Source organism: Gadus chalcogrammus, chromosome 11 (genome assembly GCF_026213295.1).
Source record: "Gadus chalcogrammus isolate NIFS_2021 chromosome 11, NIFS_Gcha_1.0, whole genome shotgun sequence".
NCBI lineage: Eukaryota > Metazoa > Chordata > Actinopteri > Gadiformes > Gadidae > Gadus > Gadus chalcogrammus.
In genome coordinates this window covers 5466976-5493786 of record NC_079422.1, presented here as the reverse complement: position 1 = coordinate 5493786, position 26811 = coordinate 5466976, and the positions used below count along the sequence as shown (strand labels likewise).

Below are 26811 nucleotides of genomic sequence, written 5' to 3'. Positions count from 1 at the left end.
GAGAATATGGAGGAGAACAGTGTCAAATCCTTTCTCCGTCTCCGTGATACAATGCTTCCAGCGCGGAACTTCCTGGTATAGGGGATCCAATTTTAAATTAACAGTGTCTCAATCTTAGCATAGCTCATAGTCATTCCTGACATGTTGATGGTGGAAGAATATGATAATGCTGTTTACTCACCGGTACAGTGTGTCCCAAGGCCAGATAAAACCTCCTCTCCGTCTCCCTGAAGCGGGAGTCTAGTGCAGGTGTGAAGGTGTGCAAAAGTTTGAGGAACATGAAGGTGCGCACTGGACCACTTGAAGGCAGAAGAGAAGAAGGACAGCCAGTTAATTATTAATAATATTAATCTAAATGTTCGATATGTCTGTTGAAAGGGGGGGGTAGTCACCGGGCGACTGCAATATACCTGCTTCTCAATTCATGCTCTGTCAGCCACTTCTGGATAACATTGGACATCTGCACAATGTAGGGGAGGTTATGCAGAAGTACATGGTCCTCTGGCCTAACAGGGTGGGGGTGGAAGGCGGCCTGCAGGCAGCCCAGCCAATCGATGACAGGAGCTTCATTCTGTGTGGACACAATTGACAACCATAGACATTGTACAGCTAAAGTGGATTAATCATTAAATGTTCTCTAGGTAAGGTTTAAAATAGCAATCTTTTGAGTGTATTTGTTAGGAATGCCATAGCCATCCATCCTATAATGTTTTATGTACGCTGTGTTTTATTGGCTGTTTATTCTATTGTCTGACAATTCGTTCTTACTATGTGCTACTGTATCTTCTGAGTCCCCATGTTGTTTATACATGCATTTTATTTCCGTAATTCTAGGTTGCCTTTTGAACAGTGGCGGTGGGTCTATAGAGGGCGCTAGGGCGCCGCCCCTCCGTGAAATATTCACTTGAATATATCTGCCAACTATTAATCAACTATTATCAATACGAAATAAATCAACAAAAATACAAAGCGTTTATCCTCGTTTAATTGTGTGAGATACTTGTCACTACCAGCCACCATTTAAATGCGTCTGAACGTCAATGATTTGGGCTAGGCTTGTTATTGGTCATTCGAAATAAAGCCCTCCTCCAAGTCAGGGGCGCCGGCCACGTTGAAGTCAATGTAAGCTCGCTAACTTTTTGCTGTCTATCAAGCAGAGACAGCTTTTCATTGGCGCAAGAAAATTCGCACTCGGGTCGCACCAGTGTGCGCCCCAGGCCAATGGTATCGCTTTTCTTTTTTGTTATCACCTCATGATTGGACAATTCAGCGAATCAATCAAATAGGCTACATGCAGAGAAGAGATCGCTAACTAGCAGAGTTGTAAGCACTTTCCACCCTTTTCAGTGGAGGAATTGGACTCCCCAAGCAATATTATACTTAAAAGGAGCAAGTAAGTTGCATATTAATTTAGTCTTTCGGCCTGTAGCATATAAACAAAATGAAGCAAATGTCCCATATTTCTAACTGCATTTGAGTGAGACTCACAAAAAATGGACGCTATAGGACAGTGATCACAATATCAGAATAACAACAATGTCCAGGCCCTGCAAGTCAGGATGTAGGCTATGCATCTGAATGAATAGTAGGTAAATAGGTATACGGCCATCCCCAAAATGCAACAGAATACAGGAAATCCGATCTTTTAATTTAAATTTTTCATAAAGGGCATCTCTGCAACCAATGGATCTTGCCGACAGCACCTATAGAGTGTGTGTGGGAGAGGTGAAAAACGGCAAGCATACCGCCAGCTCTTTGATGGTGATGCGCTGGTAGAGAAGTCCGTTCAACAGGCGGTAGGACAGGGGGGACGTGGCCACGGCCAGCTCAGAGGACAGAGAGATGAACATGCCCACGTGGACGATCTTGCTGCCAGAGGGAGCCCCAAGGAGAGCCAGGTACCTCTGGCACAATGCCAAGAAGGGGAACAAGGTCTAGGTGGAGAAAACAAACCAGGGCTATTCCATCAACCTACACTGGCTGGATAGACGTGTATAACACAAATATCAGTATCCTGGTGCCCAAAACGTTCTTGAGGACTGTTTAGAAACCTGAGTTTTAGCCATGGACTTCTGCGCCGTGTTGTTCCATGCAATGGGGATTAACAGATCAGGCTCATCTATCTGTTGACAATAGAGTTCAAGCTGTCAAAAACAACCTGCGTTTCTTCGCACGCAGTTGGGTTTCTCCTACCAAACATGATTTGTGGGATACTGGCCTGTATGTATTTCCGGTCGGTCCCACGGAGGATCTCATTGGGGTCTCTCCCCACATAGAGGTTGAAGAACGGGAAGGAGGCGTACTGTCTGATGAGAACCTTCAGCGTAGAGTTGAAGTCACTGTGGTTCCACTGGCCTGATATTCCCCAGCCTCCCAGCTGAGAGTAGGTCATGGTGTATACGTGTTAATACATACAAATACAGCAAGCACAGTTCAAACAAAACATCACCATGCCCCTGTAAGCATCTCACCTGCTGCACCAGTGTGAGGAAGGGCTCCACCCCAGCAGTCTCTATGGATTTGGTGTCCAAACAGGAACGGTAGAAGTCCTTGACCTTCTGCACTGCTGAACCAGACCTACTTTTTGATTCTGGTAAATAATAGAATAGTATAGTTTAAAAAGCATATACTATTGGCCTCAAGAGACATGCAAATTTGTCATTATTTCTTTTAAAGCTGCAGTAATTATTTTTTTACCAAAAAAATAAAAATAAAATAGGTTCTATGCCTAAACGTCTTGTTAACTTTTCTTTAGAATCGTCCATTTACCATTCCAACAGCACGTTTTACAATGGCAGTGGGTCAAATTGTGTCTACTGTGAATTCAGCACTTTTCTAGGACAGGATAGTGAAATAAATGTGAAAAAACATAATTTTTCTGAATAATCTTACCCAAAGCCTCTTGGAGATACCGCATCAATGCATTCTTTCTATCCAGTATTTCCTCTACTTTCATATTTCCATCCAGATTCTTCTCTTTCTTCTTTGTTCTCATCTCTGCTCCTTTCGGTTGTCTCTGTAAATTCAGGGTTGGGCCTTCGCCTCTTTGTTTCCCCCTGGTGGTCGGCCAAGCTCTGTCAGACCCACAGGTAATCAAGAAGTAATCACAGGGATGGCTGAAGGGGTCTACAGAGGTATATAACCGGACTGAGGCCCTCTGACAAGCTTTGGAGAGACACTGAGTGACTGGGGGAAAGGGGGAAGAAAACATCAGACAGGAAAACTACAATATAATGCACTTAAGACAACATCCAATATCCCCACTCTATATTTGAATATCAATACATAAATGCATTTTGGTTTGCTGTAAGCGCAGGCATTCTCAGCATGGGGGACCCCAGTGGGAATCAAACCCCTAACAGTGTTAATGTCCTAGAGAAGCCCACATGACCACACAGGACAACATTTACCTTTCTCAGTTGGCGTGGTCTCTTTGCTTTGTGTCTTAACATCCTGTTGACTGTAGTAAACCAGGACCAGCACGATAGCCCACAGCGAAGAACCTAGGAGAACAAGAAGAATGAGCCTCCTATGGTTGGTCCACCTTGGACTCTGGCCGGGGAGCCGGTGCCTGTTCTGGGTGCTGGAGTCTGAGTCTGATGGTGGGTGGAGTGGGATATCATGCTGAGCGAGGCCTTGAAGCTCCTGGTTCTGATGAGGACCTTGGGGGTGGTCGGGCGCTGGAGGCTGAGCGAATGACGACTGAGGTAATGGCAGAAGCTACAAGGGAAAGTAGGATACCACTGTGTCAACATAATTGTCTGTCGATCCATTAGGGTTATAGATCTGTATTGCTGTGGCATGGGCATAGATTAACCATAATTACAAATTTGACTTCAATTGCTTCATTGTGAAACATGATAATCAAAATGATTACACAGCATTGAGATAAAAAGTGTAGATCTGATTGTTTTCTGAAGTGAAAATAAAGTTAAACTGCACCAGTCCTCCAACCCAACTCTAGTATCAGTCTAGTTATACATATAATATAAGTGTATTTTAAAGCATGCAGATGACATGTGCAAACAATAAAATAACTTTTTATATGAGCATTCTGGCCATTCATTTCAAGGCAGCAACATAACAACGACAACATAGACGATTTCCTTAGTGAGATTCCTACCTCATGTTCCAGTTGGTTCTCAGTCATATTCCTGGCAGCTAGACGACCAACTCTTTAATCTGTCCAGAATGTGACATCCTCTGCAGTCGATTCACTCTCAGGTGTATTAGTTCCAGTACCTCTCTCCCTCAAGCAACTGTCCTCTCAACCCTCTATCTCTGCATCACTCACTTCTCTTCTGACGCTATGAGAAAAACAACCAAACGCACTGGCTACGTCTTAGATAATGAGGCCATGGATCTCATTCCACCAACAAGTCTTTTCCCTGAACAAAAACCAAGGCCCAAAGGCTTCAGGAGTAATTCATGTTGGAGATATACTCGTTGCTGTGTCGGACACATACACAATGAATAATGCTAAAAATAGCTATTTGTTTTACATAGATACATAGGATGAGTAGACACACACGCATAGATGCGCACACACGTGCATACATGCGTCGGCCTTATCAGTGCAACGCATGGCTGGCATGAGCTGATAAAGGTAATGCGTCACTTTAAAGTGTAACACACCCTCGAGCACATGGGACCCAACACCTTGCTATGACGTCGCGTGGGTCTGAGCCACAGACACAGAATTAAATACATGGAAAGAAGACACAAGCAATGAAACAATACATTAAAGTGCAAAATAAAAAACACAGGTACAGGAGGGAAACAGAAATCTCAGCTAGCTCCCAACTTCAATAATAACCACCTTAATCAAACACCACCCTCCCATTCTACTTCTCCCAGGTGCAGGCCGACTGTGACTCCCTCTGTGAGGTTGACCACTGAGTTCCAGTGTCAGGGGGAATGTACCGACAGCTAGTTTACTCCAGCCCGGGCCACAAGATATTAACTGGAAGGTATAGAAAGTGGAAGCTTCCTCAAGTCTTGAATAGGTATTGAGTTAGCCTTTCATCAAAATTAAATTATCAGTTGAAGCAAAGATAAAATTGTCACCATCAGTTGAATTACAACCTGAGTCTCATCGTCTGCTCTTCTCATTATACTTTTTGGCAAACGCAAAGTATATTCTCTCTATTCCCACCCTGGCTATCCATCCTAGTCAAAAACATGTGCACAAGGATCCTGCTCAAACAGTGTACTGTGTACATCGTCTGAGATTCCTATTGCTGACACACACACACACACACACACACACACACACACACACACACACACACACACACACACACACACACACACACACACACACACACACACACACACACACACACACACACACACAAAGGACAGCTTGGTCTTTAGCTATTTTCTTTTTTAATGCATCCAAATTGAGGGGAGGGGAGGGTTGGAGTACAGGTTGAATAATGCTGGCATGTTTGATCATATACGTTTACACATTCACACCAATGGAATGGGAACTTACATAAAAAAATACTATGGAGGAAAACATTTTAGATCACGAGACAAGAACCCTTAATAAATGCTGCTGCTGTGAGGACATGGGCACGTTTGATCACATTGTGATGATAAAGGCAGAATCACATAGTTGGAATACATTGTGCAATAATACAAAATACAAAAGGGCTGTGATATAATACTAAAATCCCCACCACGGACATAAGTAGCATGCAATACTGGGTATTAAAATGTTATTGTTTTTTTAATCACCCTGAATTTTGTTGCATTCGCCAAATAAAATACCTAATTTGAACAAAAGGTGGTTGATTATTATCGTTTTGTTAGCAGAATTAATTGGTATGGCATTGAAAGCAGGCGAAATAGAGAAGGAATACAAAAGCGTAGAAGGCACATATCCAAAAAATCTGAAAATCAACGATTCCAACTTGGGAGGAAAACAGTAAAGTACATGACAGACTGAATAACGTAGATCAACATCGAGTGACATAAGTAGTACATAATCAATATCAACACACTAACGTACATTATAGGATAAATGGAAAGAGTAGTGGTTTCACTGTAATAGCACTAAATTACAAGGTCCTCATGTGCTGATAAACCACAATAAAACCGGTGAATGTTAGAGAATATAAAAGAAAGACAGGAGAGTGTTCGTTATCTCAAACAGATGTTAAATGAACTTGGTCACTGCTAATAAGCTGGTCAGCCCTATTCATAAATCTGCTCATGGATAGTTATTTTTGTGTCTTGCCCTCACAAGTCTCGGTTTGGTTGAATTACAAAGCCATAACATTTCACCAAATAAACGTCCATTCAACATAAATGCTATTTAGGGATTTCAATTCCCCAGACGGGTCCACTACAGCATGTTTCTTGAAGGTGCAGACTTGTATCGTGTGCTGTGGCGTTAGCAAGCGTAAAAGGGGCTCTACCATTCTCTATGTTAATTTCAGCTAAATGCATCATTGTAAAAAAGCTGTGCAATTATAGGTCCCGTTTTCAGCCATAGTAGCACTTTCTTACATCTCTCATGATACTCTTGAGATATGGAATGAAATCAGCACTCAGCAAAACACTTTCATGATTTTGCTCATCAATTCGCACTAGCATGCATACTAGAGAACATAGGAACACAGGGCAAACAAAAAAAAAACAGTGTTGGTTTTCTTTGAAATCCATGTTGCATGGAGAGCGACATGTAGTTTTGACAGTGCATGCAAATAAGCCCACAGATCCATATAATAACAAAGACAAAAATACAAAGATCTGAATTCACGGCTGTGATGTTTTTTTTGTTGCACTCAGGCTACAGCCCTGAAAGAACTACAAATGTAATGTTATTATGAGAGAGAGCATACTGATTGACGGGAGAGCTCGCTCTCTCTGGGCAAGAAAGCAACATGCTTGCATACTGTACAACCTGCAAGCCTACAGACCGGTAAGACGGCCAAAGACCTAGCGTCGCACACTAAACAGTTATAAAACGTCTAAAAGTCGGCATTAATAAGAAAGGTATTTAGCAGATTAAGAAACAACCATCAAAAGGTGCTCTACTTTTAGCCTGGTTGGATGCCTTTTGTTGTTTAATCAAGAAGTTTTTTGCAAATATGCTAGTAGAGTATTTGTAAACATAGAACAGCCATGAAATAATACTCTGGCACACGAAAGGCTATTAGGAGAGAGCTCAGGAGAAAGGAGATGGAGGATACAAGATGAAGTAAATCTGTCTCAATGCAGTACATTACCTCCACATTGATTGAGTCTTTGACACACACCACTTATTTAGGCATGCAGAACTCCTCTTCACAGGACACTCTTTCACACTCTCTCACCCACGTGCGCACGTACATGGAGCTCTATTGCAAAAAGGCAAAACTGGTAGCTGAATTAATCCTGTGCTTTCAATTTGGTTCATAGAGTGACTTGAGTGACGGGTGTTTCCGCCAATCACTGCTTGGCCTGCTTGGCTCGTTGGGTGTGGCACTTCATACACAAGATCTTGCCGTCCAATGGATAGCAGCCGTCGGCGTCTGCTTCTATTGACAGGGGTCGGGCGCAGTCCTGCAACCACAATTTAAGGTGAATTATTTTTTAAAGAGAATGTAAAATGGCTTCCAATGCTGAGCACATCTTGCTTCTGTAATGCAACATATTTCCAAAAATTGAAACAATTCATTAGCAGGGTAAAAAAACATAGGGGGAATGAAATATGACTTATTACTATATAAGGGAGAGGCGAATAGTGGTTCAATAAAATAAGTATTACAACTTGAAAGATTTCAACACCAAATACATGCATTTATAGAAAAGTATGGCATACATAGCAAATAATATGAATATGCAACAAGCAAAAGTTCCTGATGACTTTCGGAATACAAATGTATCTCGTTTTATCTGACCATCTAAAAAGATCGAACTGTGTTCCTCCATTACCTCACACCGGTAACACTTGAGGTGGAAGTTCTTCTCGAGGGCGACCACCCTGACCGTCTCCTCGCTCCCCGGGGCGGGGATGATGGGCTCGTTACAGCTCACACACAGCGGGGAGAAGCGCCTGCAACACACACACAGTCACACAGCCGTTCAGCCCGGCGCCGACCCCCCCACATCCACCCTGAACCCTGCAGAAAGGAGGGGCCACCTGTGGTAGTCCTGGACGCAGTAGGGGTTGTTGTTGTCGTCGGTGATGAAGGGCGCCCCCTCCAGGCTGCAGGCGCAGGTGCTGCAGCGGAAGCAGTGGGCATGGAAACACTGGCCCACCGCCTTCAGCACTCGGTCCGTGATGCGCTCCCCGCAGCGGGAGCACACCGCCAGGGAGCTCTGGGGGATCAGGGACACTCATCAGCCACAGCACAACCAGCCATTCATACAGCAAGGGCAGGTTCAGGTTTGGCCCCGTTAAAACAATCAGAGGAGGAAAACATAGGAGGAAATCACATTTAAAAAATGTGTAGAATTGTAATAAAAGATATAGAAACTTCAAATAAGCTAAAGAAGTTTGGGGGCCATTTTTTAAAGTATAGTGTTGAGGTAACCCTTCTGGACGTTTGTTCCAGGAAAACAAACAGCTTCTTTACCATGCTTGGTTGGACGTCTGCAGGACTGTATTCAATCAATCAAAAACATTCACTTTTTCGAAGGTTCAAGTCTTTTCAGGGAGTGTTCAGCAGAGGACTAGAGAATGTAGCTCTTCCTCACCGTGTAACAGTCCTCGCACTGCGGAGAGCTGTCGCGGTCGTAGAACTGCATGCCCTGCAGGGGGCGCTGGCAGCCCATGCAGCAGAAGCAGTTGGCGTGGAACAGCTTGTCCATTGCCCGCACGGCAGGCTGGCTGCGGGACAGAGACTCACCACACTTCCCACACACCTCTGATGGAGACGGGGAGAGACGGTAGGAGGACGAGGATTTATTAAATCACAAAGGTTACAGAAAAAGTCCAACACTCAGATCATGCAGTCTAACATGCAACACCAGAACATTTGGGGCTAGACGGCTCAGAGCCTGGGCCAGGTACCGAGAACATTGTGGGCCGGAGTTAAGCCTTGTGTCCGGTTTCCTGAACTCGAGAAATTATACTGTAGAATGCTACTTTGCCCGAGTGGATCAGGCTTTCCAAAGGGGATTTGAATAAGAGTATTTCTACATTGCAAGTCTTCACCGTGTTGACTTGAAACCTTTACAGATTATTTTCTACAGTGGACTACTGCTGGCCGAGCTCCAGTAACATGATTGGTAGAAACATAGATGAAGCTAAAGAAAGTAAACCCCCTGTTCGACCGGACTGAGCTGGTCTGCCATCAGATTATAGATATTCACTTTAAGATATTCATCTAATGTCTTATCAATGCATAGCCTGATCTCATTTCAAACTATTTGTGTTATCAACAATGTTTGATAACAATGTGATATCATCTAACATATGAAAGAGCTCAACTAGTTTTCAAATTAAACTTAACAAAAATAGCATAAATTGTCCTAGGTATTTATTATGTTTGTTCAAATGTCAACATGTATGATGACATTACATTACATTAGATAGTTGCAACCTAAAGCCAACAAGATAATATTGAAATGTGCTTCAGCCCGTCTAAATAATGGCAAGTTAATTTACCTAACATGAATAAACCATAGAATTCCTAAGGACACACTAAACACAGTTCCCTTATCAGAACCCCATCTTGTGTCTTCCGGGCTCGGCTGTGTCTTGACAAGAAGGCCGACCTTGCAGCGTGTCTACCTGTAGGGGGCGATGTGATGACGGGAGCGTGTGTGTCCATGTCTCTGATGAAGTCGTTCGTCATCCTCTCCAGCTCCTCCACCTCCCTCATGTTGAGAGGCACACCCCCACCCGGAACCGCCATCGGCCCAGGGAGGGAGGGCTACACACACACACACACACACACACACACACACACACACACACACACACACACACACACACACACACACACACACACACACACACACACACACACACACACACACACACACACACACACAGCATTATTTAAAAGTGTTTTATACTCAAATGGATAAGTGCATCCATATGATTCTTTGGTATTTATGGGTGACAGAAGTATGAAATCTTGTTGAGTGCCCTATTAAATAATTCAACCTTGCTATGCAGTTCATACAGTATAACAGGAAGCTGGAAGTTGTTGGGGACTGTACCGTTGATGAGGGCGCTTCCTTCATTGGCTGGTTGAAGGAGGAGGGGGGCGGAGTCACCATGGGCTTTGGTTGCGGAGGCAGGGCAGCAGCCGGGGGACTGGGCCTAACGTTCTCCTGACTGGTGGGGGAGGGAGCGCTCCTGAGGCAGCTGTAGGAACTGAAAGGAGCGGCCTTGTTGGCCGGCTGAGCAGGAGGTGCAGGAGGAGCAGCAGGAGCAGCAGTAGGAACCGCAGGAGGAGAAGCAGCAGGAGCAGCAGGAGGAGCAGCAGTAGGAGCAGCAGTAGGAGCCGCAGGAGGAGCAGCAGGAGGAGCAGCAGGAGGAGGAGCAGGAGGAGCAGCAGGAGGAACGGGGGGGAAAGAGCCGGGGGCAGAGGGGGCCATCATAGGAGAGGGCTTTGGTGCTACACCAAACTTGGCTGGGGCGTGGTTCAGATTCTGGTTCTGGTTCAAGTTCTGGTTGAGTTTCTGGGCCAGAGCGGTGGCAGAGGTGGCCATTTTCCCGCCATAAGCGGCCTTGGGAGCCACTGCCGGTTTAGCCAATGGCTGGGGGGCAGGCGAGGTGCCGGACACTGCGCTGTTATTGCCGTGGCGGTTGGTTCTGGCTTTGAGCTCCTCGGCCCAGGGGGCGGGGGGAGGCCGGTCCCCGCACTCGGGGGGCGGGAGGAAGGAGAGGTTTGGCTTGGGAGCGGTCCGGGGAGGACCTGATGGCTTTGGCGCTGGTGCTGAAGGGTACTGGCTTGGTAACTGTGGAAACAACAATAACAACAACAACCACAACAGAGAATGAATTATTTAACACATGGCTTTTTATAGGCCCAGATGAAGACATGCAGGCCAACCCTTATATTATTATGCTAATATAAGTGCGGTAGCTCCGAGCAAAGCTAGCGGCAGATAGCCGCACGCCAGTGCCTTGCAACTTATCTTGCCTCAACATTATTCCGCTGTGATCCGGTTTCCCTCCAGTTGGGATGAAAACACTCTCCATTTATGGCCCTCTCACTTGGCCCTTTGGCAGCGCACGCTGGCCCCGGCGCACGCTCATGCGCTCCACTAAGTCCTGTGTACGCATCACTCGCTCTCTTGAAACATCCCTGACTCTCATTCGATGAATCATCACCTCCGTCCTTCCTCTCCTCCCGCCCCTTCTGCTTTCTGTTTGGATCCAGTGCCTAGCTGCGTGTCCTTCACTCATCGCTGGGCTTTCACCCTGAGCACAGAGCCCACGGAGCAGAATGGCATCTGGCCCAAACTCTTTCCTAATGACCTCACCTTTGCACGCTTTATTACGCATTGTGCGTCAGATTTGGTCTCTTTTGTTTACACCGTGGACAAAAGCAACCAAAGACGCACGGCAGCCTGTAAACGCTACAGGATATAGTGTGCTGTGCCCACTATAACCCCTACACCGACTGAACAAAGGCCAACACTCTGTTTCTCTATTTGGCGTCGCTGAATAGCCATCTCTGCACACTCTTTATTCCACCAACAACCTCTGGTCTCTCTGCTGTGTACCTTGGGGTTGAACGGTCCCCTGGTCTCCATCTCAGACAGCAGGTCGGTCAGGGAGTCCAGCTGTTTGTCAAAACTTGTCTGCTTCTCAATTGGCCTCTGGGAACATTTGACACGCGTACACATGTCAAAACAAGGTTTTGTTCATACCTGAAATGTGGCTATAAAATGTGTTTTTCACACCACATGTGATCTCTCATGTATTTTATATCCCCAATAACCATAGATGACATTTATTTATCAAAGAATTTTAAGAGAAAATTCTTAAACTGTGTTTGTTTAACAGCATGGTGTATTGGGTACATGTCATCTGTGGTCAGGAAACATGTGGTGCAAGACTTCATTTTCTGCTGCTTTGCAACACTATAAATACTTCATAGCATCTTTAAAAAGGAGCTAATGACTTCAAGGAGTCTTACTTAAACATAGCACACAGTTTCTTTAATGTGGGCTGGGAGATGCTGCAAGGTCTCGACTCCCTGCTAATGCTTGGGGGGGGGGGCGATCCTGGCACATGCCAGCACTGCCATCAAACGCCACCAAGGAGGGTTTAATGTGCTTCCATGGGAGTTGGACCATCTTACAGACTACATCAACAAGCCCCCCCCCCCACTCACCGGTGCATTGCCCCCCGCGCTGGGGTACCTGGACCCACTGGAGGGGGCAGGAGGAGGGGGAGGCGGAGGGGGAGGAGGGGGAGGGGGAGAGGTGGGCAGACAGGAGCTCTCCTCAGGGGGAGCTGGGAGGGGCAGGTCGTCTGCCACGGGAGGCGGAGCGTCAAAGGCAGGGGGTAGGGCATGGCATTCAGGGGGAGGGGCTGGCAAGTCGTCATCCAATGGGGGAGGAGGAGGAGGGGGGGGCGGGAAGTCTGAAAGGAAGCACACTTGTTAGACGCTGGGACAGTTGGATGACTTTTTTTTATTTACAATATGGGAATAAATATTTGGCTGAAATTAAAGTAAACTAAAATTACAATTAATACATTGCTAAATCCAAACATATAAAGCGTAACTTTGCTGCATCCAAGCAAACCACAAACATCTCAATACCTTCACAGAGCGAAGGAGGGGGCGGAGGAAGCTCCCCAACGCGCCCAATCACAGCGGTGCCCACTGGTGTTGGGGACGGCCCAGAGGGCGGGGATTGGCTTTTGGGGCGGGGCGGTGCGACGGAGGCAAACTTCTTTGGCTGGTTATAAAACGACGGAGTGGTGACCTTGAAGTTAATGGAGGAGGTCACCATTAAGGGCTTGTTGCTGGATTCCTCCATCTTGTGTCTTTATCTGACCAAAACTCTGAAAAATTATAATGACATAATGATAGACATATTAAACATAATGACCAACCGATAGGGAAAGACGAGCTGTGTATGAAGTTTACAGAAACGATGCAACACCACAAAAGTTTGACATTCTCACATCCCACACAGGATATTAATCATCATGATGTGGTAAAGTTATTTTGGACAGCCATAGTTCACTGCCCAAGTGTGATAAGTACATTCCTGGTAGTGGTGAGTCATGAGCTCAGTTTGAATCCTGTTGCATTAGCATCATTGCAAAGAGATTCTGGTTGGATCTGTTACGTTATGTTTTTGTCTTGGCTATATTCAACTGAGGTAAAATAACAGTTTTTAAAACAATAAAAATGTTTTAAAAAGTAGAACGTTAAAATAAAACATATCAAGATAAAGTCCCTGTTAGGTTAAGTTGAAGTCAATCAGCCGACAGATTTAAAAATAAAACTTTGGCATACATACGGCGAGCTGACTCTACACAAGTGTACTGCAGTCCCCCTAAGGCTTTGTATATAGAGCAGACATACCATATAGCGAGGGGACGCCAACAGATGCCAGAGATACTTTCCCCTATCAAAACACATTGCTGTGTAGAATACGAGACCCTACATGAGGCTAACTGATCCCCCTGGTTCTCCTGTAGGCTGTGGCTCCTTTGAAGTAGAGAGGACTTGTAAACTACCATAACATATTCAAGCATACAGTGTCAAGGAGAGGCTGGTGTTTAAAGCTGGCTAAATATTTACTTCACACATGTAGGGGGTTCAGCTTTCCTCAGGCCTCCTTCTGAGATCCCTCCTGTCTAAAGACATCGCCCCCCCCCCCCCCCTTTCAAAAGATGAGCACACTGGTTTGATGGACAGTAGGTCCTTTGTGGTCCTCAAAAGACACCTTTTACTGTCTGACAGCATTACTCCATACAAGACATTCTTCTCTTGCTCCTTCTGAATAGCCGTTTGTTTGATCCGCCAAGTGGAACGATTAGGTGCTGACCAGGATATTTTTTAAAACAATCCATTATCCAAGATAAACTACAAATATATTTTTTTGCTGGTTGGAAGGCCTTGCATGGAAATACAGAGCATAAGGGCACCTCATACTTTTATATTGGCAATGCTGATTACTGTATGGATACTTAAATTAACTTAATTCTCACAAGCCGACAAGAAGAATAAAAGCATGCATCATAATCTGAAACATTAACCTTATCAACAATACTTTTATCTTCTCTACATTGTGCTTCACTAAGTAAAGAAGCTCCAGTCTTGTTGTTTGGGTTGTTTAGTTCTGTCAGCTCTAGTCTTGTGTTCCAGGTCCTTGAGTGATGTCTGATGAATCTGGGGAACTCTACTGGTCACAGACATCAATTAACTTGTCTGTTAAGCCTACACCAGGGATGGAGGGAGTTATTTCCCTTTTCTTGGTAATATCCTGTCTATTGCAATTCATTAAATAAATATAGATGAATTCATTTATATATATTTATAAAACTACAGCCCCCTCCCCCCCTCGGCCAAAAAAGTTAATCATTTTCTCAATTACATAAATATAAATCCGACGACTATAGATTTCAGTTTCACGTTAGCTTTAAAGTTTGACCATAAAAGGATATATATTTAGAATGATCACACAAAACATGTTGCAACAGTTATTTCAGAACACCCAAACAGAGCAAACGTTTACACACACAAATGCCACTCCTCAAGAAGCTCTTTTCTGAGGACAAATAGCAGAACACAACCAAGGCACATACATTGAACGGCCTCATAGACGCTAACAAATAGCAGGCCTCTGTTTAACTGTTTCTATGGCTTGCATATGTCAAGTCTTTCTGGAGTCGTCATTTGATAACACTGCTCCAGATGCTATCTATGGTCAAGATAAAGCGGTTGGCCGTTTCATAAGGACTCTGTTGTTTATCAGTAGAGTGCTGCACATGGAACACTTTAAACCTACTTTAGGCCTACCAAGACTGATAACTATTCCAGTGGATATGTATTGAAGGAGTACCAACATGACCACCAAATAACCCTTTTCTTTATCATTTAGCATAACTTGACTAATAGCTAGGATTATGCCGCTATTTGGTGCCCTTATTCAGACAAATTGAATGTTAAATGTTTATTTAATTCTGTCAAATTTAAGAGACATTTGTTAAGTGTTATTAAATAAAAAAATTATAGGAAAATTATTTTGCTCTTATACCAATCAAAAAACTTGAATTGTTGCCAAAGATTGTGTTTTTCCGCCCCCAGACCCAGTTTAGTGTGATTGTGATCTGTGAACTGTGGGCCTACAGCCATGTGATTCAGTGGCCGTCCCTTAGACAACATTAAGTCACATTCAATTAAAGAAGAAGCTGCATGTAAAAAATATGGTGCATCGTTTCGGTATGCAGCGAATGCAACTACACAATTATTATGTTAATCTCTTGGCATAGCGGACTGCATCCTCAAGGTTCACATCATAACTGATCAATACACAACAGGCTTACCACTTTATTTTCTTATCCTTCCGAGACATTCCGCACTGCAACGATTGATCTGAAGAAGTTGAACGGCTACTCCACGATCCTGTATACATTGCATTATAAACAACTGCCTTTCCAATTACTTCACATTGGTGAGTTGGTCGGATTCCATCGGCTCCAGACTCACATATAATTGGATGACCTCACCTCCAGGCACATCGATGACAGCCCCCCCAGCAACACTAAATGAAACCTGATCCCAGAGACCCTCGGCTGGAGAGCATGCTTTGCACTGTAGACCCATGACATCACTTGGCTCTCTCTCTCCCTCCCTCTCTCCCTCTAACAAAAGCCTACACCACTGATCCATCAGCATGGACTCCAGTCTCCTTCACCGTTTCCTTCAACATGTCCCCGTGGTTATTTCACACCGATGACATCATCGCGGCCTGTCTTTCATTAGTCCCACTGTGGAGCCGAGGCAGCGGATGGCATCACGGCCCTCTAATCTGCGATAGGGTCTCCAACAGATCATGTAGAGGAAATGGTACTTCATTGACTTTAATGCAACTTATGAATTCCATATGGCAGCGAGGCCTGTAGTACCGAGGGCTACTTTATCGACAGCAGCACGCTTAAGGGCGAGTGACTTCAGCTTAAAGCAATGTTGATTATGCCCAAATATAGAGAAGGGCAGACAGACAATGAAAAGGACCTAGAAGCAAAGTACTGCCCTTGTTCTTGTTGTGGTACAGACAGTCATTATCTTGCAATGTTGTGTCTCTTGCCGTTGACAGTCTTACACCCCAAAAATGCTATCTTTCTGGCCCTGAAACAAAAAACCAAGACTTGCAAAAACAGTTGCGCAAGCTACGCATCATGTAAAGGCATCAAAGAATCCTGCTAGTAATTTGAGTGCATGGCTTGACTTCTTTTTAACATTTCTCCATGAATAAACTGCTGTTACGTAGCCTGACCGGACCCGTCTGTGAACCATTTCTGTTGAGACCATGATCACATCAAACAGCCGTTACAGGGGATGATGGATAGTGTTCTGCTTTTGGTAATGATTCTTTTGTTGCTGGAGCAGTAAACTTGCAAGACCCCTTCTTGATACTTGTTCAACAGTTTTCTGTTTAGTTTGGCACTTCAGTGATAGGTTCAACAGGTCAAAAATCTGGTTGGAATTTTAAGTTGCATGTCGTAAACCACCTAGTCACCAATGATTCCAGCTGAAATGAAAAGCTGGACAATTACCTTGAATTGTCAATAACAATTTAAAACTACACCGCTTCATGTAAAAAGTACATTTCCAGCCCAGTTGTAATCGTTAGCTAATGAACAAACAGCATTTCTGGAAGAACTTCCAGTAACTTTCACCTTGCTTTGTTATTAATGTGTGTGGCATAATGGTGATAAACTCTATTGTTACGATGCTGTTGCCACGCCCTCTGTGCGGGAAGAGGGGTCTGTCTAGACCCCGGGTTTACTCACGCAGGAACAAACAGTCTAATTGAGTCTAACGTTACGGGTCATCACCCTTTTACTGGACAGAGGGCACTGCTGACCTTCCACTGGGGCTGCACTCGTCTTTGAGTGACAGCATGATAAACACTGTACCATGAGTGCAAAGACTCACAAGTCATCTCAAATTCTTATGCTGACCTAAAACGGAGTGGATCAAAGGAGGCTTTCATTGGAAACGAGAACAACTTCAGAACAATACAAGAGATGAGGAACAACGTCAGGGTATAAGGGAAGTGAAAGGTCTGCATTGTAACCATGTGTGTGACCAATACATTTCAATAAGGACCGGCTTATCCGTTACTTAGTAGTAAGAGGAGGCAAGGCAAATCATATCCTTGCCATCTACCGTAATGTACTGAACCGTAAGCAATGAGAAACCTAATCTAAGAGACAGCACCCATACCCAAGCCCCATGCTTTGGCCTAACTCTATTAGGAAATGTGTAATTTTAGGAGCAGGCTATGATATCCTTGTAGGACTGGCATGTCCATATCTATAGACTCCTATGTTTTACATACTTTACGTCAATCTTGTGCTATGATAATATATGTGTATGACTAGTAGTGCTTTAACCATTTGGATAATCTGCTATAGTGGAGTAGTAAAAATACTCTGAATATATTTATTTGTAAATAGAGTCGAACGATACAATTATAGCTACGTCTATGATCACGATTAAGCCTTCATATACACACTAGCCTACTTTATGTTAATTGAGTGAAAGAACTGTATACTGAAGCTTTTGTAGATGAATGGGAAACCCCGAGGAGATCCACAGTGAAAGTATCATTGGCATCGAGGCAAGTCATATGATCAGCAAGACAGCATACAGAAATATGATACAGCACCTTCTATGATAATCAACGACAAAAAAGCATTAAATTCCAATATTTCATATAAGAGGAATACTCACACAAACCACAGACACATAGATGAACTCGGTTATGAACCAATTGTAAAGCGAGAATGGTGTGCAACGAACGAATGAATGCAATCAAATGATGCAGCAACATAACACCAGTCTCCGATGATAAAGACAGAGAGGCTTGCGTTCATCTGAGGACGCGCCGGCCCATCCGTGACCGACCGAGCCTCCTTGTCCCTGACCGACCGACCGACCGAGCCTCCTGGTCCCTAAACGACCGACCGAGCCACCTGGTCCCTAAACGACCGACCGAGCCACCTGGTCCTTCACCGACCGAGCCTCCTGGTCTATGAGATGCGGGGAGGTGAGGCGGCTCCGCGGTACATCTCGGACCGTCTTAAATCACACGGCTAGCCATCTTGTTAAATAACACGGTATTTACAAACGCCATGAAAATGCATCAATCGTTACATTAAAGAGCCATCTATGTTACCTGTGATCCCGTGTGTCTCCTAAGCGTCCTAGCCTGGTAGCTTCACCCCGTCCACCACTAAAGATAACGTTGACGGTACCTACCGCTAATGTTAACGGTGCTGCTACCGTCTGTGATGCTCCACTGCCAAGCTAATGACGGGCCTAGCCATATCCTAAGAGAGACCACTGGTTTTATTCATTCGTGACAGCGGTAGTAGACTTTCACAATTTTACTGTCACTGCGTTTTTCAGCAGCTTTCCTTATCACAAAACTGTGAAGTGCTGCTGTGCTAAATCAACTTTCAGCTCGACTTCCGGTTCATGCTTCCGCATATTCATCAAGCAGAGCATATCCCTGTTTGACCAAAGTAACTATTAACTCGTAGATCTTTCCGTAGCCCTATTGTTAATGCATAACTTGATAAACACACGTCAGACGATATACCTGGCTATGCATGGTAACACTTTAGTACAACCGTTCATATTGTCCAAAGTGCCATGGTACCTTCCCCATTATAAATAGTTGACCTTATTAGGGAATATAAATCCAAGATGTAACAAGCCCATTGTTATACATAAGCCCCCCATCAATGGATTTCCGATAACATCACAATGTCCTTACCCTTTGTGTGAGCAGTATGTCTTCTTGCCTCGCTTACTCCCTTCCTGCTCTGGATTCTGTGGATCCAAACTGTGGCACAGTGGTCTCTAATGGCAACTTCTGCTTTCCCCCTCTCAGTTCCTCCAGCTGTTAGACCCTCCCCCTGTCCCCCACTCTCTGGAAAAGGAATGACACCATCCTTCCAAACAAGTTCCCTCTCGTTTGACTTGTGCTCACAACGTGTATATTACAACACAAACACCCCTCCCTCTCTCTCTCTCTCTCTCTCTCTCTCTCTCTCTCTCTCTCTCTCTCTCCCTCTCTCTCTCTCTCTTTGTGTTCCCCCTCCCTCTCTCACTCACCCTCTTTTTCTAGCTCCCTTTTTTCTTTCCTCTTTTCCTCTCTCGCTTAACCCCCCTCTCTCACATGTGCCCACAAACCCATCCAACCAAACCTTTCCTCCCCCTTTTTTTCCTTTCTGTCTCACTCCGCCACTGAATTCTTGCAACATTCTTCATCCTATGACATCAACCCTGCTGCCTTTCCTTCTAAGGTAAGAGAGAGGGAGACGGCGAGCGAGTGAGGTAGAGATAATGGAGCTGTGACTCTGTTAGATACAGACCCCCAGACTACTGGTTGAGGGTTGTGGACTCAAGGTGTCCTGCTCTGATCAACAGAGATTATTATGCTGTCCATAGATGTTTCAATGATTTCAACGATTTTTTTTTTTCCCCATACTTACTAAGTTTTCGGGCCACATGTTAAAGTTGTAACGCTCTTTAGATAGTAACGTTAAATGTTACGTTTAATGTTAAAGTCGTTACTCTATCTTTCTTGCCAGTAAGATGCCCCATCGTTAATACAATAGAGGAGGTAATAAAAACATGGACGGTCCCATGCACCAGATCTAGAGAGAGACCATGCCATTGCCTGCATATCATCGGTATTGCCCAAGGAAAGAGGATATCTCCTTCTCTGCACATCTGGCAGAATAATATCTCCAAACACCCCTCTCTCTCTCTCTCTCGCTCTCTCGCTCTCTCGCTCTCTCGCTCACCCTCTCTCACAGACAGACAGACACAAACACACTAATGCATGCAGTCCTCATTATGTTGGACTTAGGGCTTATTCTGGCCACACCCAACGTCCTTATCCGACTTTCAGGTACACTAAATGCAGCCATGTGGCTTTGGGCTTGGTTTTATAACCTGTTGTTTCTAGATCAGGGCTCTGATTCTGAAGGAGAGGGTGGTAGCCTGGATGGCCTATTGTTAAATGTGGCAGCCTTCCAGATTGCTCCCAAATTCCATGAGGAAAATAAAGCTTTTTACAAGAGTTAGGAGCAAGAAAAGCCTCTCTCTGAGCTTTTAGAAACAGAACCAACGCATGCACAGTTTACCTCCAGCCACTTCAGTAAGAGAAGAAAAGGTGAGGGTCTGTAAGGGTCTCTAACCTTAACCCTTGTGGCAAGGTTGGAGCGGGCGGTTTGAGAGCAGCTCTGGGGGTTCCATAGCTGTCCTGGAGGAATGAGGAAGGATATAGCAAGAGGCCATCGGTGTTAGGAGACAGACAGGCTGGAATCCTGCCAGAGCCCAGTAGGAGATCCCTCCCTGTTGTTCATGTTCTCTCTCTCTCTCTCTCTCTCTCTCTCTCTCTCTCTCTCTCTCTCTCTCTCTCTCTCGCTCTCGCTCTCGCTCTCGCTCTCTCTCTCTCTCTCTGTCAGTTCCTCTCTTTTTTCTCTCTTTCTGCATTTCTCGCCAAGTGTGCTCAGTGCCCCGTCTGTTTCCTAGCTCACCTCCTCCCTGCTGCCTTTCTCTTTTCCTGTGAGGCACTACCTGTTCAAATCTCACTGCAGAGGTAACATCCTGATCATGTATGATATTTACCGATCTGGACTCCTCCTCCCCCTCCCCCACAGACACACTCTCTGGACCAGGGGTCACCAACGGCGCCCGCAAGGACCATATGAGGCGCCCGCAGGCCTGTTCTAACTCTTTCTAACCTTTTTTAAGTCATTGTTGATAATTATTGTGAGAAATCATCAACATGATTAGTGTCTTCACATAGATGAATATCTTTAATAATAATATATAACTAAAGGCAAACTGAGCAAATTTGTTATTTCAGAAGAGTGTATCAAACTTGATGGCCTTCGTATGACTCAGTACCCTTGAAGTAGCTCTCAGGTTCAAAAAGGTTGGTGACCCCTGCTCTGGACCATTCCTTAATTACTTCAGACTACAAATTCAATAGATGAATGCAGTATATATAACTTCCATTCCATTGGATATACACTGGAGCTGCAGCTGTAAGTGCACATAACCAAGTAAATGAACAGTGCATTGCCCATAATGTGTAATGACTGTTGAACCCAAAATCGTGAACAGTATCATGGAGGAATTCCAAGCAGCCACTGGCTGGAATGAGCGAGCCTGTTTTGACAATGCATTCTCTTCAGTCAGCACACTCAGGAAGAAAAAAAGATTGCTGTTTGCCAACTACGTAGTTTTCCATCCAATGGCTGTCAGAGCCTCAGGGTGCAGCCCCACGCCTCCCCAATAGATGTCAGTCTAACACACTATCCTCGGCGGCAATCAGCCAAACAGCCTAGGAATCATAAAGCATTCACTGCCTCAAAGGGAGCCTGTAAATAATGAAAAACGAGTTGAAATAATTGGGAAAAAAGATACAGAGGTTCGGTTAAGTTCCTAATATATACAGAGTGCAAAAGAATGACATACGAGGTGAGGAGAATGGACTATAGAAGGGCATTGTTGGTATAGAGACAGAATATAAGAGTGTTGGTAGTGTCTACAACATTGGAGAACTCAAGAAGTGGTAATGTCTAACAGACGGGAGAGAGAGAAGTGGTGGTGGATACTCCTACAGGGGAGAGGTTTAGAGGTGGTGGTAGTATCCACAACATTGGAAAAATACATGGTACACCATTGGAGAGATGGAGAAGAGTGATTGTAGCAGAGGAGAAGAAAAAGGGGGCCTAAATAATTGATAGGAATGAAGAACTCCCTCTGTGCACAGTTGTCGTTAACCAGTTAGTGAACCTTTTTCACTAACTTAGTGAACCTTTTTCACTAACTGCAGTGCACAAACACATATATTTTGCTCACACTTAGACACGCAGAAAACGTGCGCCCACACCATGAGCATTGTGCTGCTCTATTTACTATAGGAGAGATAAGGCTGTGGAACTACACAAGCAAGGCTCCAGAAAAACATATTCTCCATCTTTATCTTCCTCCTCCTCCTCTCCGTTCTTTAAAGTGTTATTCAGGCGAAAATTGAACCCAGGGTCTTTGTTTTAGCATGTATACCCATCAAATAAGCCCTCCAGTTACTTTTTCATTGAAAATCAAGCATAGAGTTTGCCCAGCGCAATGTTTGGCTTCCATGTTATTGGTTAGGGGCACCGCGAACGCTTCCAAATCGGCATTTTTTAACCACTAATATTGCTCAAAATAGCATCAATCCTCGGCAGTAGCATGATTAGGGTCCCTACACATAAAACGAAGCATCAACAACTTAGCTAGCATACCGTGACTTTATAAAAAAAGACTGTTTTCCAAGTCTGTGCCTTACCAGTAGGTCAATGTTTCCAGGAAGTCCACACAAGTCGATAAATAATAGAGGTACTGGTAAGGCACAGACTTGGGAAACAGTCTTTTTTCTATGCTTGATTTTTAATGAAAAAAGTATCTGGAGGGCTTATTTGATGGGTATACATGCCAAAACAAAGAGCCTGGGTTAAATTTTCACCGGAATTACACTTTAAGCACCCGCCACCCCTTCTTGTAGACCACACTGAACCCTTATGTCCTCCTCCTACTATCTCTCCCCCTTCTCTCCCCCTCCTCCTCCCCAACTCTCGCTACACGTCTTCACCCTGTGTCTTGTTTTAACAACCCCGTAAAAACTCACCCAATCCCTGAACTCAATTATAGGCTCCCCTTTCATGTTTAAACTCACTGTTCCTCACATTTCCGCTCATGTACTGCTCAGTCCACCATGTGGCTAGTAAACTCTCCCCCCCCCCCCCCAAACCACCACACACACACACACACACACACACACACACACACACACACACACACACACACACACACACACACACACACACATTCAGACACACACACACTCACACACACAAACACACACATACCAACATGTGCACACACACGTGTGTGCACACAAACACAAACACAAAACCACAGAAACACACACCCCAAGCCATTCTCCAAGGGTATTGCTCTTCATTCCAGATGACATGGACTCAGGGGCAGCTTCGAGGCAGATGGGTGCCGGGGGGGGGGGCAGCAGGGGCAAGTGCCCCGGGGCCAGGGAATTACTCGACTAAGAAAACAAAACAAAAAAGATATCGAGGGGCCAGAGGCCGCACAGGCATGGAGCCCAGAGGCCCCTGGCTTCTCTCTTTTCCTGCCTGCTGTGTGCCATATTTATGTTTCTTAGATACCGTGGGTCCTACGTAGTGACATTTCTTGAGCAGCTCTGGATCACTAACCCTTGATATTTCAAATCAATAACGCGCTGATATTAAGTCTCGTAGATCTTCCGTTGGCCAGTGATATACAGTATCTATTTACAATCTTTACTATCGTTGATTTTTCGTATCGCACCAAACATTAATTTGCTATAATTATTATTGCTATGCCTGCATTAGGTTGAACCAGGTGACCAGGAATATCTTGGTCTCGGGCCCTTGGCGGCCCCCAGCCCCGGCAGCCCTAGATGGGCGGGGTGCATGCAGGTATATGTGGCATTCATTTTGCGGTGGTCACTAGTAGCAATGAATGAGTCGGTTTTGGTGAAAAAAATTCTCTGGTGCTCCTGTTTCATGCTGTTCTAGTGTGGTGGAGGAGGTGGGCGGGGAGGAACAACATGATTTTGGGGCTTACTCATGAATATTCATGACATGCAAATGTACCACCTCTGATTGGCTAACAGCACTGTCCGTCACAGTAATAAAACCAAACTAAACTTCCAGAGATACTTAGAGAGAGGGAGAAGGAGAGAGAGACACAGAGAGAGAGAGAGAGAGAGAGAGAGAGAGAGAGAGAGAGGGAGGGGTGTTTGTGTTGTAATATACACGTTGTGAGCACAAGTCAAACGAGAAGGAACAACATGATTTTGGGGCTTACTCATGAATATTCATGACATGCAAATGTATCACCTCTGATTGGCTAACAGCACTGTCCGTCACACCAAAATAAACTTCTAGAGATACTTGGAGAGAGGGAGAAGGAGAGAGAGACACAGAGAGAGAGAGGGAGGGAGAAGTAGAGAGAGACATACAGAGAGAGGGAGAAGGAGAGAGAGAGAGAGAGAGAGAGAGAGAGAGAGAGAGAGAGAGAGAGAGAGAGAGAGAGAGAGAGAGAGAGAGAGAGAGAGAAAGAGGGGGAAAACGAGAGACACAGAGAGGGAGAAGGAGAGAGACACACAGAGAAAGAGAAACAGAGAGAGGGAGAAGGAGAGAGAGACACACAGAGAGATCTCTTTGCCAAGAAAGATGAGTTGAGGAGGAAATAGTTGGATTGGACATTTCATTCACTGTCACCGCGGCCCGGGCAGACCCGCGACTCCCACCGTGCCCCGGCGGCGGTATCCCGGCGGCGGTGCCCGGGCCACGATGCCTGGTGCACGGTCACCGTACCCGGGCCGCCGGGCACAACTCTTCTTTCTTGGCCAAGAGATGCAACGTTGACTTGTATCACCACAAATAGCACAGGCACAACCTTGTTCCGCAATGTAAGCACCTTGCTGTTACCTCCTACCTGCCGAGATGGGCTCTTTTTACCTGGCCGCAAAATCTATGCTGTCTTCCTTTGGGCCGTTGCAAGCCAAGGTGGGCGAGGCCATGAATACTAATTCACCAACTGATGTCAGTCGGTGAGGCTTTTCTTATTTGCTTGTTTATGCGTCTATTTTCTTTCATTTGCTAATGCAGGCAATCAAGGAAGAAGAACATATTCACATTCAGCATTCATATGAGCCTCCAAGTGACCTATCGTATTTCAAAAGAAACAAGATTAAACGGTTTCTCGGGGAATAACACCTTTAAAACAACCATCCCATTATCAAGCAGAAATTCATATTTTCTTAACCACCGTCTCCGTACCCACCAGAGAAGCAAATCAACAATTTGTGACAGCAAACATTCACTTAAAAGTCACTGATTCTGGAAGTGTAATATCGTGGTTCAAAGATATGCGTCATGGAGGGGCTGCCACTTAGTTATTCAACACAATGAGTCACCCCTGGCCAAGAATCATGAGAAAGTAATACAGTGTTGTAACGTTCTTGCGTATCCATGTCCACACACAATAGTGTGTGGCCGTGTATGTTCTACTGTGGGTGTCAAAAGGGAATAAAGGAAGACCAAGAGGAAGGCTAGGTAAGCGCCATGCATCATGGGGAGATTAGTCTCAAGGTCTCCTTCCATCTGCGTTGACCTTGCCACGCGGTGATGCTGCGCGCCGTAGATCAACGAAGCCTCCGTCGCCGCGTCCATCTCTCACCGTGCCTTTTTCACTGCTCCCTTTGCTTGTCTCTCAACTGAACAACATGCGCATCTGACCCAATCGGCCCCGTTTGTCACAACACAGACACATGTCCGACAGAGAGCCACACAGGATGAAGAGGCTCTGACATAGGAGACACACATGAAGACTCAAAGATGGATGGATATTCAGAGCAGATTCTGGCAAAGTAAAGAGCCTTAGACCACCTTATTCAATGTGACAAGTCCAAGAGAGAGAGAGAGAGACAGTGCGAGAGAGAGAGAGAGAGAGAGAGAGACTACAAGACGAATGAAGTCAATCTGCCAGACACAGAATGATGGAAGGGTGCAAGGAGATAGATGGACACGGGGGGCCCGGGGGTTCTTAAGGCTGGACCCTGGTGGCCTCCTGACCAATCACAGAGCAGCGTTTATCTAAGGCCAGGTTCAGGTTCTTTAAAAGCCAAGAACCACGGTTCACCCCTGTATCAGCAAATATCCATGAACCCGCTGTCTTCTGCCTGGAAGCACTGACACATATTCATGCGTGCACACATGCTCATGCACACACATTTATGTGCATACCTGGATGCATGCACGCACACACACACACACACACACACACACACACACACACACACACACACACATGCACACAGAATGAGGAGAGGGCATGGGCTAAACCAGGTGAAGGCTATATATAGAATTACATGGGGAGAAAAAAAGATTTATGGCAGAGAGAGGGAGAGAAAGAGAGAGATTAGAAAAGTCAATTTTACAGGATAGTTCAACACTGGGATCCATGGATCCGTATGCATTATGTGAGTGATCGGAGTGAGCGAGACAGTGAGGGTTGGGGGGTGGAGAGTGGAGAGTGGTGGGGACTTGGAGAGGCGAGGCGCATCAGAGAGACGAAGGGAGAGAGAGAGAGGGCGACTCTCAGGGAAACCGCGGCAGTGTATTGTTAGGCAGCACGCGCACAGAAGAGGGAGACAGTGAGAGAATCCCCCATTTTAGCTCCACAATATTACAGCAGTGCAGTGATCTCTCCACAACAATGACAACAATGGCAGCACCGTATTTCAAGCCTCCCTGCAATTGATCCTCTGATGGTAACTCAATACGCTCTACAACCAAACAGTCATCCAATTTCGTTCTGTCATCACACCAGTGTTTATGCTCCCCCTTTTTTCCCCTTTTTTGATAGGAATAGTCAAATAAATTGTCTGATCAAAGTCCTACAAATCATGGCCACAAATATATTGACCACTTTTGTCACCTTGGAAATTTCCAAGGACTAAAACAGTATCAGTTATTCAAAATGCTGGGAGGTAGGATGCAGTATTGCATATATTACAGTCATGATAATA

At 45.1% G+C, this 26811-nt stretch overlaps 2 protein-coding genes across 5 annotated transcripts in view; both read right to left on the bottom strand.

Moving 5' to 3' along the window:
- The window catches only part of nop2 (NOP2 nucleolar protein homolog (yeast)), an 8840-nt gene extending 3614 nt beyond the window's left edge, over positions 1-5226 (bottom strand). The window contains exons 1-10 of the mRNA XM_056601885.1: positions 4124-5226; positions 3411-3720; positions 2893-3186; positions 2472-2590; positions 2219-2377; positions 2052-2123; positions 1746-1934; positions 411-571; positions 182-299; positions 6-72 (exon numbers count right to left, since the gene is read on the bottom strand). Coding sequence (XP_056457860.1) covers positions 6-72; positions 182-299; positions 411-571; positions 1746-1934; positions 2052-2123; positions 2219-2377; positions 2472-2590; positions 2893-3186; positions 3411-3720; positions 4124-4150 — 1516 coding nt within the window. The 5' untranslated portion in view covers positions 4151-5226. The remainder of the gene's footprint in view (positions 1-5; positions 73-181; positions 300-410; positions 572-1745; positions 1935-2051; positions 2124-2218; positions 2378-2471; positions 2591-2892; positions 3187-3410; positions 3721-4123) is intronic.
- Positions 5227-5343: 117 nt separating this feature from the next.
- Positions 5344-19088, bottom strand: zyx (zyxin). Of its 4 annotated transcripts, none has more exons than XM_056601846.1 (11): positions 18328-19088; positions 15467-15545; positions 12726-12970; positions 12294-12544; positions 11680-11775; positions 10165-10908; positions 9731-9872; positions 8692-8861; positions 8135-8313; positions 7927-8047; positions 5344-7554 (listed from the first exon to the last, which is right to left on the bottom strand). In XM_056601846.1, exons 3-11 carry the CDS (start codon positions 12943-12945, stop codon positions 7441-7443), a joined length of 2037 nt encoding a protein of 678 aa, XP_056457821.1. In that variant the 5' UTR covers positions 12946-12970; positions 15467-15545; positions 18328-19088; the 3' UTR covers positions 5344-7440. The 4 variants fall into 4 exon arrangements, with proteins under 4 accessions (XP_056457821.1, XP_056457823.1, XP_056457822.1 ...); XM_056601848.1 differs by having other exon boundaries at positions 18931-19088; XM_056601847.1 differs by lacking the exon at positions 15467-15545.
- Positions 19089-26811: the final 7723 nt, after the last annotated feature.